This window comes from Dermochelys coriacea, chromosome 20 (genome assembly GCF_009764565.3).
Source record: "Dermochelys coriacea isolate rDerCor1 chromosome 20, rDerCor1.pri.v4, whole genome shotgun sequence".
NCBI lineage: Eukaryota > Metazoa > Chordata > Testudines > Dermochelyidae > Dermochelys > Dermochelys coriacea.
Window position 1 is genome coordinate 18,051,917 of NC_050087.2, and position 15,084 is coordinate 18,067,000.

Consider the following 15,084-nt stretch of genomic DNA (forward strand, 5'->3'; position numbering starts at 1 on the left):
ACGCCCCGACGTTTAAACGGGGATGCAGGCTCTGGGAACGTCCTCCCAGGAATCGCTGTCAGCGCCTGTTAGTTCCTGCCTCTGTGCTGCAAAGCCCGTCACGCGCACCCTTCAGCGCCACTGCACGGGGATCAAGGCACCTGCCTGGACACTTTGCCGAACCACCCAGGCTGTTCTCCCAGCCTCTGGCTGCTCAGGCAGTGAACTCTCGGGGGCAGGGGCTGAGTCTGGGCAGCGCCTGCCCCGATCTCGGTCGGGGTCTGTGCAGCAGTTCTGACCCCCACCCCTCAGTTCTAGCCACTAGACCCCACGCCCCTCGGAGAGCTGGGAGCAGAACCCAGAGGGGTTGTGCCTAAGTGCCTTGCTCTCACCCCAGACCAAACTGCCCCAGTGAAGTAAAATCCCTGCACTCTGGTTGCAGGCTGGCTGGTGAATTTCATGAGGCAGTGCCGTGCTGGCTTGAAGGGGAACAGAGGTGTCTGCGGGATGGGATCAGCCACTCCCCTCGGTAACCACACTGAGAGCTGCGCACGGCGAAACCCCGGGAGAACGAATGGAGCTGGAGTATCTGAACCAGCTGGGAGAGGTCCCTGTAGGACACTGCCCGGAGCAGCGTCTGCCGAGTCTCGTCACCAGAGGGACGCTGGTGCACAATCATCTAGGGCGTGAATTCAACCCGCACGAGCTGCTCCTCACTCGCTCCCCACGGCGCACTAAGGGTGGCCTTGTGTGCATCACTTCATGCGCTTTGAGCATCCCTCCCAGGGAGTTAGTGCAGAGTAGCGAGTGTGCCTGAAAGTCACACCTACCTCCCTGTGCCCCGGCTTGCTGGGGTAGACACGCCATCCAGCATTTATCAGACTGTACTATTACCACGACGTGTATTCCAGTAGCATCCAAAGGTCCTGATGCAGACCGGGCCCCCTCATAGTGCCAGGCACTGCCCAAGCCCCTGCCGAGACCGATGCCCCTGTCACATTGGGCACTGCCCGGACCCCACTGCAATTGGGGCCCCATCGTGCCAGGCATTGCCCAGACCCCTGCTGAGACCGGGGCCCCTGTCACACTGGGCACTGCCCGGACCCCACTGCAATTGGGGCCCCATCGTGCCAGGCATTGCCCAGACCCCTGCTGAGACCGGGGCCCCTGTCACACTGGGCACTGCCCGGACCCCCCCGAGATTGGGGCCCCATCGTGCCAGACGCTGCCCAGACCCCCACCGAGACGAGAGCCCCATCACGCCGGGTGCTGCCTGGACCCAGGCGAGAGGCAGTCCCTGCCCCAAAAAGCTCACAGTCCAAAGGGGAGAAAGGTGACAAGGGACTTGCTCACAGTCAGCCAGTTGGCAGGTGATGGGCCAGCTCTCAGCAGAACTGGGCTCCAGTCCCAACTCTTGCACGGGCCTACTTGGTGACCTTGGGCGAGTCCCTTTGTGTAGTCGGGCTGCGAGCTGTGCGGGTCAGGGCCTGTCTCGCTGTGTCCATGCAGCACCGGGCTCAGTGGGGCCCGGAGGGCTGGCAGGACACACACAATGATCATCTCCTGAGTCCTAGCCCAGGGCATTATCCCCATGACCATTCTTCTTCTTGGAGGATGAAAACTATCCACCCACAGTACCTCTCTGCCCCGCACCCCTACCCTTGTATCTGAGGCTCACCCTCTCTGACGCATTTACCTTCATCCATGCCCATGAGGCAGTGCCGGGCAGGGCGTTACCCCACTGTTCAGATGGGGAATTGAGGCCTGGGAGGTTAAATGTCTGGCCCAAGGTCACGCAGGTAGCCTGTGGCAGAGTCATAAGCACTGGGGCGGGCAGAGGAGAGGGTGTCCTCGAGTGAACTGGGGCTGTGCCCAGCGGAGTCACACAAACTCATTCTAAGCCAGCTGGCGACCTGTCGCTGCATTTTAATGTTCATATTAGAGCAGTCACAAGAAACTCCACGTCACAAAATGAACCCTTCGCACCCCTGCTCCCAATTTTCTTGGGAAAAAGGGATCCATGCTTCCGTTCCCAACTCACCCCCTCTATTCAAAGTGGAACTGCCACTTCCCCACGTCTCCCAGAAGAGTACAGCGCTGCTCAGGCTAACCCAGCCAGGTCACTACAAACTACCAGACCAGTTAACTCACCAATTCTCTTCTCAAAGAAAGAGCCTCTGAATTTCTCTGGCCACTGGCATGTCAAGTCCAAAAGGCCCAGCTTGGGGCAAATGCAGGGTTTCCATGATACAGCTGCCTAGCACTAGCTACTTACCAGGGTTTTTTAGTTCTTTATTAGTTATCTTTAAGTGGGCTTGGGGGATTATTTTACAGATTAATGAAGTGTTTGGGGTGCGCTCCCCCCAAAGGATTAAAGGAGGGTGGGGGTTGCAGACAGATCTCCCAGTGGTTCTGGAGAGTCTCAGCTTTAGCTGTCCCAAAACCTTCTAAACATGACCAATGACTGCCTGAGTTTGCAGAGAGCCTGAAACCATAGCTCCCATTCATCTTAACAGGGACTAACTCAGATGCCTGCCTTGCCTTGCAGGGCTGCATGTGGATATATCTGTTAACTAGGAGATGTTCCGAAAAGTACCTGGAGAGATCAGATCTGCCCTTTGCAGCGGAGACAGCTGTAGATTTATTACAGCGGTCAGAACCCTTTTCATGTTCCACAGAGGTAAGTCACGCCCTGTGCAGAGTTCAGCGCAAGGCCTAGCTACTCACGCCCCTGCTCAGGGACTTTCAGAGACTCATGGAGTTTAAGGGCAGAAGGGGCCGTTAGATCATGTCATCTGACCCCCTTTATAGCACAGGCCATGGAATTCCTGCCCGGTACCCCTGCCCTGACCCCAATCACAGCATCTTCCAGACATGCTCCAGATGGCTCTGAAGACACCCCTGGATGGTGCATCCACCCTCGCTGGGGAGCTGGTCCCAATGATTAATCAATTTTTCATTGGAATTTGTCTGGCTTCAGCTTCCAGCCCCTGCTGCTCGGTCTGCCCTCACTCGGCTGGGTTTCTGTGGTGCTCGTCTGCAGCCTTGACTATTGTTCAACATCCTTGTTAAAATGAGAACCCCAGAACTGGCTGCAATGTCCAGTGCTGGTCTCACTGATGGCGTACACAGCACTCCAGTCACTTCCCTTTGCTTAGTCCCCTGTCCATACGTCCAAGGTTCACGTTAGGTGGCTCCAAGGAGGAGGAAGAAAAATTGTTCTCTGTAACCCCTGTGGATAGGACAAGAAGCAAAAGGCTGAAATTGCAGCAAGGGAGATTTAGGTTGGACATTAGGAAAAACTTCCTATCAGGGTGGTTAGACACTGGAATAAATTGTCCAGGTAGGTGGTGAAATCTCCATCACTGGAGATTTTTAAGAGCAGACTGGACAAACCCCTGTCACGGATGGTCTAGATAATCCTTAGCCCTGCCTTGAGTGCAGGGGGCTGGACTAGATGCTCTCGCGGTCCCTTTCAGTCCGACAATTCTGTAATTAGCCCGTTCTCCACGGTGCGGCACTGGGAGCTGGTGCTAAATTGCTTGTCCACGACGACCCCTAGATCCTTTTCAAGGTCACTGCTTTCCAGGATGCAGCTCCCCATTCTGCAGGGAAGGCTGCGTTCCTCCTTCCTAGAGGCAGAACTCTACATCAGGCTGTCTGCAAATGCACTGTGTTTGAGTGGCCAAGCCCAGCTTCCCAGCGATCCAGACTGCTCCGTTACCATCATTAGATACCCCGCCACCAATCCCTGTTGTCAGCAATGAGATGCGGGGGGGGGGGGGCCCAGCCCTTGTGCTAATCCTCAACAGCAATGGCAAACACTGGGCAGAGGAGCCCCAGACCCACCTGGGCCAGCACTAGCTGCTTCAGAGGGAGGGTGAAGATACCTGGCTGGAGGCAGACGATGGGAAACCTGCCCCTGGGGAACATTCCTTCCCAGCCCCACCTTTACTGGTTGGGGGGTCACGCCCTGCAGCTGGGCATTTGCAGATCTTCCAAAGCTCTGGGCTGCGTTTTGATAAAGTCCCTAATTCTGGGTGATTCTCGTTAGCCATGTAAATGTCCAGCCCGTTCTGAGACCCTGGCAGCTCCACACTGATATCTTGTGGCAATGAATCCCACAGGCTAACGGGCAGCTTGCACGGGGAAAACGTATTTCCTGGTCTCTGATTTAAATTTCTTCCCATTATGTGTCCCCTTGTTCCCGCATCATGAGGCAGGGTAAATGGAAGCTCCCGATCAGCCTTCTCGCTCCTATCTCCTTCTGTCTGTGTATTACAGTAGCATCAGCCAAGGCCAGGCACCATTGCACAAGGTGCTGCACAGACACAGCCCCTGCCCCAAAGAGGGGAGGGGAAACACAAGCTCAAATTGGGGAAGGGACTTGCCCAAGGTCACCGGATGGGTCAGTGTCAGGGCCGGGACTGGAGCCCAAGTCTCCTGCTCCCCAGCACAGCACTCCATCCGCTTGGCCCCGCTTCCTGACTTGTCTCCTTTCTAAGGCAAACCGTCCTGATCTCACCCATCCCTCTTCAAAGCAGGCACCCGCCAGGCTTCCAGCTGCGCCTGAAGCCTGTTCGTCCAGATCCCACATGCCGAGATGGTGAACAATTAGAACAAAGCGGCCTCGTCTTCCCGACAAGCGACCGGCGCGCATTCATGTCTCATTACCCCCAGAGAAAGACACCCTGGACAAAATGTTAATTTCCTTATTACCAAGAAACCAGGCCCCTGTGTATCACGGCATGAGAGCCCAGCTGCTCATTAGGCTGCTAGAAACTCAAGATTAAATGACTCTGCAATAACAAACGGGTGGGGCCGGGCAAGGTAGCTGGGCCCCCATCAGGGAGTGAGGCTCTGAAATGCCTCGTGTCATATTAAAGGCAGCTTTGGAACTCCACAAAGCCTGGGCGCAGCCTATAAATAGGAGGGCTGCTGCTTTTATTTTTAATTAGACAGCAATTGATGGATCTGAAATGAAATTACAGTGTTACATCACAGAAATCACTTTGCAGTTAACTGTGGTGGTGAAAGCCAGGGAAGAGTTTCCCAGACACAAATGGCTGGTTCTGTACAGCACCTGGCGCAGCACAGCCCTGGTCTGCGGCTGGGACGGCTGAGCGCTACCATCATATGCCAATTGCATCATCATTGCTGTGGATCCAAGGAACACTCAGGGTCCCGTTGATCTGCTTTCTACTTGCGCTCTCAGCTTCCCATCCAGGGCCAGAGACCTGCCGGGCAGCGTCCCATGGCCAAGGGGAGCGTGCGCTGAGCGAGGGAAGATCTAAGAGAAATCTGAAGGTGGCAGGCATGCCGGTGGGAGTGGAGTGGCTGACACAAGACAGGCTCACGAACTCGGCATCACACGGATGGCAAGTGGGAGACGTGTCCGCACCGGACCCAGCTCTTATTTTCCATCTTGTTCCCGAGCAGAGGTGTGTGTGTGCGTGCATGGGGATCCGTGCCGATCAGCGGGAGCCTGGAGACACCTTCTCACACACTTCTGCCCGAGCCTCGCAAGGAGGCCAGGCCTGGCTGGCTGGGGAGAGGGAGGGGGAGAGCTGACTGCCGAAAGTGAGGCTCCGTAAACAGGGAAGATAAGGAGTGAGTCAGAATCATTGTCTCCCGCCTTTGGCTGCCAGAGCATTGGGGTGGGGGGAGCTGCCAGGTCTAGGAGCAGGCTGGTGTAAATCAGAGTCCCTCCAGGATCCGGCTCTTTGGGCTTGATTCGCAGTTTCCCAGGTCTCTGGGAGTGAGGGCAGCTTGAAGCTCTGTTTTGGGCCCCTCCCCAGCCAGACCAGCCTCCGGACTGCACTCAATCCCACTGTGCAGGGAACAGCCACCCTGTGTCTCGCTCCAGCCATGCCCCTGAGGAGGAGGAGGGGCAGGGAATAGCCACAGCTCAGGGCTCCCCAGCCACGCTCCAGATCCGCCCCCACCATCCGGGGCTGGGAGCAGGGCCCTTATGCCAGCTCTGCACCCGCAGGGAAGCCCTCCGCATGGGGCAAATTCCAGCCACATTAATCCATCAGAGCAGCCAGAGGGGCCTGAGCCACACTGGGAGTTGGGCCCAGTGGGGGGCACGTGTGTGTGTGTTGCATCCATGACCAGCTGTGTGGGAGGCTGGAAATGTTGTAGGTTGCCTGCCCCCCCCCAGCCTCCCAGCACAGAAGGAAGCTGCCAAGGGCTAATTGATTGCAGTGCAGCCTCACCCACACGTCTCCCGCTGGCCAGGGGTTTCCCTGGCTCCTGCTCAGCAGCCCCAGTGAGACACCCGGGAGCGAGTTCTCTTGGCACTGGGGAGGGCAGGCACCTGCGCTGGGCAGCGCCGAGTGCGGCTGGATGGGAAGAGCATCAGCAGGGCCCTGCAGAGCCAGCGTGGAAGGGTCTTAAAATCCAGCCCAGTGCAGAGAGGCTCAGAGGAGGCCTCGATGCTGCTTCACTTTGTGGATTAAAATGCTCTGAATTAAGGCCACTTTCACTCTGAACAAGAGTAACCGACCAAGGGTTTCATATGGTTTTAACTAATCCACTTTGAAAATTAATCTGGATTAATTTTCCTGAGTGTCCCTATGTAGACAAGCCCTTAGCCTAGCATGACCCCCCCGGTTGTTCTTTTCTGGTTTAGCTTAAACTTGTTCCCAGTTGACATAAAACGAACTAAGGCCTCGTCTCCACACACAAATTTGAGTTAAATCAGTTCAGTGAGATTGGTTGAACCCGGGACTTGCGAGTAGGGAGATCCTGTTCCCTCTGTATTTGACCCCCAGACCTTTCCTACCCAATAGCCCCCCTGTTCACATGCAGCCAGGAGCTCTGGGAACTCATACCCCAGGTTTAAGGACTGCAGCTGCCACATGGAGAGCGGAGAGAGTTCTCGTGACCCACGCCTGCGATGCAAACTAAGCTAATCTGAGCGAGGGTGAAACCCCTGAACACGCTGGTTAAATCAGTCATTTGAAGCTGGTGCCAATTGCCTAGTTTCAGTGGTTCTCACAATGCTCGATTCTCTGCTGCTTGCACACGATGCTCCCAGATCAGGGGGAAAGCGCTGGGGCAAGCAGCAGCGTGCAGGCCAGGGTGAAGGAGATGTGTGGCCTGGTTTTTGTCTAGGAAACGGGGACTGTCAGAGCAGAAGGGGGATTGGCCTGGAAGTGAGTGAAGACTGACGGGCAGGTCACCACATAGTGCTTTGGAGATGAGAAGTGCTTTGTCACTGCTACGGAGCAGGAGTGTTCTCGCCAGGGCAAGCGAACGGCCGTGTCAGCAGCGGAACGAGACTGTAATCAGGGACAGGCCACACACCAATTTGAAGGAACCAAAAGGATGGAAACAGTATCAGAGCAGGCAAAAGCAAACACAGGAACTGCCAGCTCCCCATGTAGCGTGGCCAGCCGCAGCAGTTGCAGAGACAGGTGCAAGATGCTGGGCTGGAGGCGGCGCTGGGGTAACCTGCCTCCTAGGAACCGCTCCCAAATCCTTGTCCTACTGCACATACAAAATATCTGATCTTTTCAGCAGCCTGCTATACCCTCAGCCCCACTCACGTCTGGCAGCAGAGAGTTCCATTGGCTCATGGTACATCTCCGAGCACACAGGGACTGGGGGGCAGAGGGGTTCAGGGCACAGGAGCACTGTCTGACCGGGCGCATGGCACACCCTCACACAGAGCTGGGGCTACCAGACCTTCGCTCAGAAGGTGGCATCACAAGCCGGGGGCTTATTACAATTACTGAGCCAGGATGCAGATCACAGCTGGGCAGCGGGGGGGGGGGGGAAATAGATAAATCATTTGCTGACGTTCAAGCCCCAGTAAGAAAAGGAGGACTTGTGGCACCTTAGATGAAACATCCGATGCAGTGAGCTGTAGCTCATGAAAGCTTATGCTCAAATAAATTTGTTAGTCTCTAAGGTGCCACAAGTCCTCCTGTTCTTTTTGCGGATACAGACTAACACGGCTGCTACTCTGAAACTTATCAAGCCCCAATGTTAAATGCAATTGACCAAGGCAGGGGAGAGGAAGGTCTCTGGAGCCCATGCTGAGGTGGGGGCATTAAGTAGCTATAAGCGGCTGCTGATGGCTCAAACAGCCAAACCTCCGTGCTGGACGGCGACGCTTCCCTGCGCCAAGCAGCTCCCTGCACATGCAAACCCCTCTGGCTGGGCCCTCCGATTGCGCGGGGGAAGCCAGCAGGTTCCAGAAGGGTCCAAAGCAATTCTTGTTCTCTGGCTGTTTTGGGGTCGTACAGACACAGGCACCAGCTTGTAAAGAACTGGGATCAGCACACTGAATCCCAAAGCACACAAGGTCGTGAAGAGTCAGTATTAGTGCATAATGTGAGTCTAGTGGGTTAGAGCAGGAGTGGCTGGGAGCCAGGACTCCTGGGTTCTCTCCACAGCTTGGTGAGGGGAGTGGGGTCTGGTGGGTTAGAGCAGGGGGGCTGGGAGCCAGGTCTCCTGGGTTCTCTCCCCAGCTTGGGGAGGGCTGTGGGGTCTGGTGGGTTAGAGGGAAGGAGGTCTTGTAGTCAGGGTTCCCATGTCCTCTTCCTGATTCTTCCACTAACTGTGGGACACTTGGACAAGTTACTTCCCCTCTCTGCATCTGTTCTCATGGCCATGAAACCAGAGAGTGGTAAGAATAACTCCCTGGTTAATTAATTATCCGTAAAGCATTATCCTGGGAGTGAAGACACTGGAGAAACAGAGATTAACATAGATAAGAGCCTGGGAACGGAAGTGCAGGACAGAAGCTGTGATGGATCTGGAGCTGATGAACACTGCGTGTTGGCCGGGTGATCTGGATATTTACCGTACGTCTATATTGGTTCTGTTTAACAGGGGGCTGTCAGGAAAATCAGCAGGAAGAAAGAGGAACAGCTGGAGATCAGGCTCGGAGGCTGTTACCAGGCAGGGGCAGGGCAGGAAGAGCCCTGGGAACCAGCAGAGCGAAGAACTGAGGTAGGCGTAACAAGGAGAAGGGGGAGCTGTTTGGGGGAACCTGTCTGACCCCCAGGACCCGCTGGGGTATCTGAAGAAGCTAGGCCGGCCCAGACTGCCCTCAGGGGATGAGGAGCCTTAGCTAAGAGGTGCAGATAGGCTGTTGGTTTGAAAATCCTGTTTCTCTAGGTGCTTTGTTCCTACTGCTAACTAAACAGTGCTTTGGCTTCAAGCCAGCAGTCTGATCCATCCTTTCCCCGCTGGGCACGGAACCACCGCAGGGCACCAGGTCCCATGCCCACTGGTCACGCAGGGTCTGGGCTGGGCCTGGCAGAGCCGCCGGTCCGGGAGAGGTAAAGCCTCGAAGCTGACACTGGAGAGTCCAGAAAGGGGACAGATGGGTGGGGAAGCTGTACTCCTGACTGGAGCTCTCCTGGGGCAAGGAGCGGTTGGCAGACCTGCTCTGAGGGAGCCAGTCCCAGCTCCACCCTCCAGCCGTGGCTGTCCCCTCAGCGGGGTGAGGAGCCAGCGTGCCTCTTCCTTTACAGCTAGCTTGGAGGGGGAGCCGCAACCTTTTATTCTGGTGAATTACTCGAATAACGGATGCACCTGGGGGCCAGGACCCCCTTGCGCAAGGCGCTGTACAGACACAGAACAGATAGAAATTCTCTGCCCCCAAGAGCTGACAATCTTTCTGCTGGCTGACGGGATTGTGGGCTGAGGGAAGTGCCTTCAGAGATTCCCCATCCCATCTCAGAGTCAGAGAACTAGGTTTAAAACAGCAGCAGATAGGTTGGCTTGGTGACAGTCCACACTTCTCCGGTAGGTTCAGGCATTGGGCTGAGCGGGGCTGGAAGGGGGCCAGAGCACATCCAGCTGGCAGAAGGGTAAAGTGACCCAGGAAAGGTCACCTAGCAAGCAGGGCAGAGCACGGAACCCAGGGGTCCTTGGGCTGAGCGCAGGCCCTAGCCAGGCTATGGGGCCCTGATATCAGCTGATGCCACCATAATACACCAAGTAATAGGAATAGCCTGGCTGCTGGGAGACATAGCCAAGCTCTTCCTTCTCCCAGGGACTCCCTAGTTCCTGAGGCTCCGCAAAGACAAACAGAGCCCAGCCTGGGGACGCAGCCCCCGCGGTGACTGTAAGCCAGGCCCCAGGGATGCGGCCACAGTCCCACCCGCTCACATAGCGCATTCCACTCCATTCACCCCATCTCTGCTCAGCCGGGAACTGCACTTTGCATAACAAAATCCGCTGCCCGAAGGTCCCTGCAGTGCCAATGGATACGGGACATGTGGCATTCAGTGCCACTGGTCTTAGCCATGGCATTGGTGCCTGCAAAGCTGCCCAAGCCACAGGAGCGATATGTGGCTTTCAGCACCTATTAATCTCCAGGCTTCATGGCCACTTAGCACCAGCGAACAAGAGGCGGAGGTGCCGAGTGGCACAGCTTAACGGCTCCAACCGGGGAGGTGGAGGCAGTCAATCACCCAGACACAGCGTGTGCGCCGCAGAGAGGTGGGGATTAGGTTGGATTAGAAACCCCTGTGCCAGCTCCCACCAAAGCCAGCTGCTGTACACTCAGGCCTCGGGTCAGGATCTAACAGCTGTTTGGTTCCCCCGCACCCCCCCAGCTGCAGATCTTGGGAATATATCCCCTGCCCCATGGTCCTTGGATAGACATCCCCTCCCACAGTGCCGAGCGGGGGCCCACTGATGCAATCCTCACATTAGTCTCAGCACACTTAAATCTACCCATCACCTCCATCGAGAGAGCGAGGACTGTCTGAGTAACGAGTGACATGGATCGAAAACCTCCCTGGCGCCTGAGGGATTCGCGGGGAAGGGGTGGGAATTCCTGTTTGGGGCTGACCCAGCCCACCCGGTTTGTCCAGCAATCCCTGCCCAGACGACCTTTCAGAAGGCACCGACCATCTGGTCTTATTACTGACATGTATTACAGTAGCTCCCAGCCGAGATCCAGGCCCTGTGCTATCGCACGCCAAGACACAGGCCTTGCCCTAAAAGCCAACTGCACAAGGATTGGGAGGGGAAAGGACATGTCTAAGTACACAAAGGAGGGCATGGCCAGGGCTAGACCCCGGGTCCTGGTACAGTGCCCCTAGCCACTATACCACACAGCCCCAAAACACCCCTGAGCTTAGGAAAGCATGCTCCCTCCCCGTGTGCAGCCACAAGAAGGGAAGTGATTTGCCCCTGGTCCCACCCGCAGCAGAGTGGAGATCTGAGCCCAGGGCTCCTCAGTTCCATTCTATGGGTTTTAAAGCCAGAAGGCACCGTAGGATCTTCCAGCCCGACCTTCCACACAAGAGGCAGGCGGGCCTTTGAGTTTTATGCACGGGGGAAAAGAAAATGCACCCTAAGTCACACCCCCAGAAATAGAGCTGGCAAGTCAGCCATTCCGCGAGGAATTAATCACAGGGAACAGCGTTAATAATGGCCCTCAGAGGGAATGTTCTAATACCCACGTCCTATTTCGATGACGCTTTGATTTGCGGCTGCAATGCTGGGTGAACTTTCATTCAAAGGTAGGACTTGAAAAGAAACTTAAAGGCCTTTTAATTTCCGTTTGCTCTGAAGAATTGGCACATTTTAAATGCCACCAGCATTCTCCCATGGACAATGACTGTCCGCAGGTAGTAAATGTTTCAGATTAGCCAACCCGGGGCAGGAGATTTCAAAGGGTTCTTTTTTAAACACCACCCATTGCTCCAGGTGACAAGAGCCCTCAGCCCCTGTGAGAAACGGAGGAGAAAGATGCAGCAAAGGGCTAAGACACAGCCTGGAAAATCAAAATCAGCCTCCTACAGCGAACACGGCAGGCTTTGCACGTCCAGGTTTACAGAGGCCAGCCAGTGGCCTAAACAACATCACACATATAGTGAAGTCAGAGCCAGAAGACCCTGCCAGCCCACAGCTCCACGGTGCTTCCATATCAGAGAGCTTAAGTCCCTGGAAGACTTGCACATCTGTAGGACAGGCTGGTTCGGGGGGTTGGGGACTAGGCAATGGGCCTTTTCCCCCTAGGGGGCACAAGATCTGATCCACTGGTTCTGATCCAGCCCTAGAGCGGGGGGACTGGCTGGCTCACGAGGTGGCAGACGGGATATGGGGCCTTTCCCGTCGGGGGAGTGGCTCCAATCTGGTCCCAAGGCAGGGGTGCAGGGCTGTGTGGCTCAGAGGGGTGCGGGAACCAGGACACAAACCCTTTCTCCCTTCAGAGGGGGACGGCTCCTCTCTGGCCCTAGAGCTGGGAGACTGGCTGGCTCAGGGGGAATGAGATATGGGGCCCTTCTGTGTGGAATGCCACACCAGGTGCTTCTCCAGCACACACCAAGCACGCCCAGCACTGACCACCCCGCAAATAGGTGGGGAGGTCCACGGCCCCCTGGCTGTGCCACACAGATGCAGCCCTAGGCCCCCGCCCCACAGGACAGCTGCACCAGGCCGAACTGAAACCAGTTTTCAAACGGGTTAAGTTAAAGCGACGCGATCCCCTGCTCAGAGGTACCGATTTAAAAGCGGCTTATTTCAGGTTAGCTTAAACCCCCGGCCAAGCCACTGACATTGCACTGAAATAAGCTGCTCTTAACCCAAAACAGCAGTACCCTGTCAGGGCTTTGCAACTATATCGCACCTTTACTTCTGATGCTGCGCCCTGTCCCGCAGCAAGGCCCCGGCGAAGGAGAGTCTCCCCAACCCAGCAGAGTCGCACTACAAACGGGACAAGGAGCCAGAAACCCCAGGAGCCAGCAACAGCCCGACGACAATTGCCATGGCAAGCTCCAGTGCAATCGGACACGGGCGCAGATTGGTGACTCAGAGAGAACGCTTTAAAACAACAAACCCACCAACGGCTTATTGCCTCTCGCAGAGCAGGGGTCAATTTCCGCTTCTGCCCCTCCCGGTTTGTAACAACCCAGCATCTCTGTGGGTTCAAAGCCTGCTCCCCGGGACGGGGAGTCCTGCAGCGCGTCCTTTGGGAACAGCAGAGAGTTTCTCTTCCTTCGAACAGGGAGAAGAAAGGGCAAAACCAACCAGACCCAAGGGCTCGTTTGGCCCCTGAGCCAAACCTCCCCCAGGAGCACAGACCTACAGGGCGTGGGGTGGGTGAGAGGCTACGCTATGGGTCACGGGCACAGCAACAAATAGCTCATGGCTTGGTTTGGCTTTGAGTTGAGCCAGCCCGTGGCGGGGCACATGCCAGCACCGCCGGACCAAAGGTGCAGCTCCCAGATTATGACAGACAACTCCCTTCCCCCCCACTTTTCAGACCACATCAAGCACTGTCTGCAGAGCTGGTTTTAGCAATAGGGCGGACGCACACACGCCTGTGCACCCAGTGATTTGGTGGCTGTGTGTCAAGGCATGCGCTGTTCAGCAGCGGCTGCAATTCTGGGCTCTGTTCCCTCCCCAGGATCCCAGGGCTAGCCTGAAGAGTTTGGCTCACTGGCCATCCCCAGCTCTCCAGGCGGATTCATCACCAGGACTTGGCGTTTTGTTTCTTAATCAGAATGTTTAGCCCCCATCTGCCTTGGCAGTGGTGTAAATCCAGGGAGCGACACAGGGCTCCTGTGGGTTTACTGCACACGAAGGACCAGACCCTGGATAATTTCACCCCTTGTTCTGCCGATCCGGAAGATTTTCAGGATCAGGTGGCCTCCCCCCAGTGCAGCTGTATCAGACCCCCCCACACACACACGGGGAGTGAGATTAAGCAGCTTAATCTTTTCTAACACCAGCCCCAGCCTTTGGGACCATTTTGCAAATCTCAGAACCGCCTTCCCTTCAGCTTCCCGTCTGAGGGCTCAGGATTAGTTAGCAAGAAAGTAGCTCTGCCAAAGACTGTAGGGCCAGCAGCAGCAGGGGGTGGCTCTGAGCCACCCTCAATCCCTCCCTGTCCCAGTGCACACGCACAGAGCTTTGCTAGGAGGAGAGGGACATCCTGGAAGTGGGGGTTGCTGGCTAAGCGGAGCCCCCCCAGACAGTCACACAGACCACTTCGCCAAGGCAGGGCTGGACACTTACCCAAGGGATGGAGGGTGTCGGAGATTTTCACAGCAATGCCCTGCAATCCTGAGTCTTACTCCCCTTGTGTGTGGGGGGGGTTGATACAGCTGCACTGTGGGGAGGCCACCTGGTCGTCCCTCTGACCCCCCCTCACTCCCCTGCCCCCCACCCCCAGCGCTCCGCTCCCCATCCGGTGCGCCCCTGGCACCTACCGCTTGCTCGTGCCGTGGCTGGGGGTCCCGTGGAAGGAGGAGGGCCAGGACATGCGGGATTTCTTCAACCCCGGCCGGTCGCTGGTGTCCATGGCGTCTGCCCGCTCGATGTGCCGGGGCGGGTGCCGGTCCGTATCCGAGTAGCCCCGGTGCTTGATCTTGATGGGGGTCCGGGGCTGCCTCCACAGATGCTGGGGAGGCTTGAGGGTGGCCTGGCCCTCCCGGGGTACGGGCAAGGAAAGGGACAAGCTCTTTTTGGAGCAAGGCGGCGGCTCCATCCCGGTGCGGGGAGGAGGGCGCACGGGGCGCCCCGGAGCCGGGCTGGTGGCCGAGCCGGGCGCCAGGCAGGCGGCTCCGGAGGGAGCTCGGGGCGCCCGGGGGCTGCGGAAAGCGGGAGCCCGGCGCGCCCCGGCACCGGGAGCTGCGGAGGAGCGCACGGCGCGCCCCGGGGCCGGACTCTGTGAGCTCGGCGAATCCCGGTGACAAGCGGGAGCCGAAGCGAGTCTCTAGCTCCCCGCCCCCGAGGCTGGGTCAGAGGCGAGGTCGGCCCCGAGCCCCCGGCTCGCCGGCTCCAGGCGCCCCCTCCATGGCGGGCGGCGGGGGCATAGACGGGTCCGCGGCGCCGAGGCGGCTCCGCTCCGCGGGCAGCGGCGCCGGCGCTGGGCGCTGCTGGGCGGGCGGGCGCCGGGTGGCTCTGGCTGGGGGCGGCGGCAGCTCGGAGCCGGGTCTCGCCGCCGCCGCATGTCACGGGGCGGCGCAGCGAGGCACGGGGGCCCGGGAGCCCCCCCCCGGGATGGCTCTGCCCCGCGCCGGGCTCCGCATGGCCGGCACCGCTGCCCCTTCCCCGGCCGCTGCGCTACGGGACAGACCGGCCGGAGCGGCTCCGAGCGCGGACCCGGAGCTCCCGCCGCCCACG

At 57.5% G+C, this 15,084-nt stretch overlaps 1 protein-coding gene across 1 annotated transcript in view; it reads right to left on the bottom strand.

The window, feature by feature from the left end:
* Positions 1–14,470, bottom strand: part of PDE4A (phosphodiesterase 4A) — a 107,359-nt gene extending 92,889 nt beyond the window's left edge. The window contains exon 1 of the mRNA XM_038379432.2: positions 14,169–14,470. Within this exon, the coding sequence (XP_038235360.1) occupies positions 14,169–14,446 (278 nt within the window). The 5' untranslated portion in view covers positions 14,447–14,470. The remainder of the gene's footprint in view (positions 1–14,168) is intronic.
* Between the last annotated feature and the right edge of the window lie 614 nt (positions 14,471–15,084).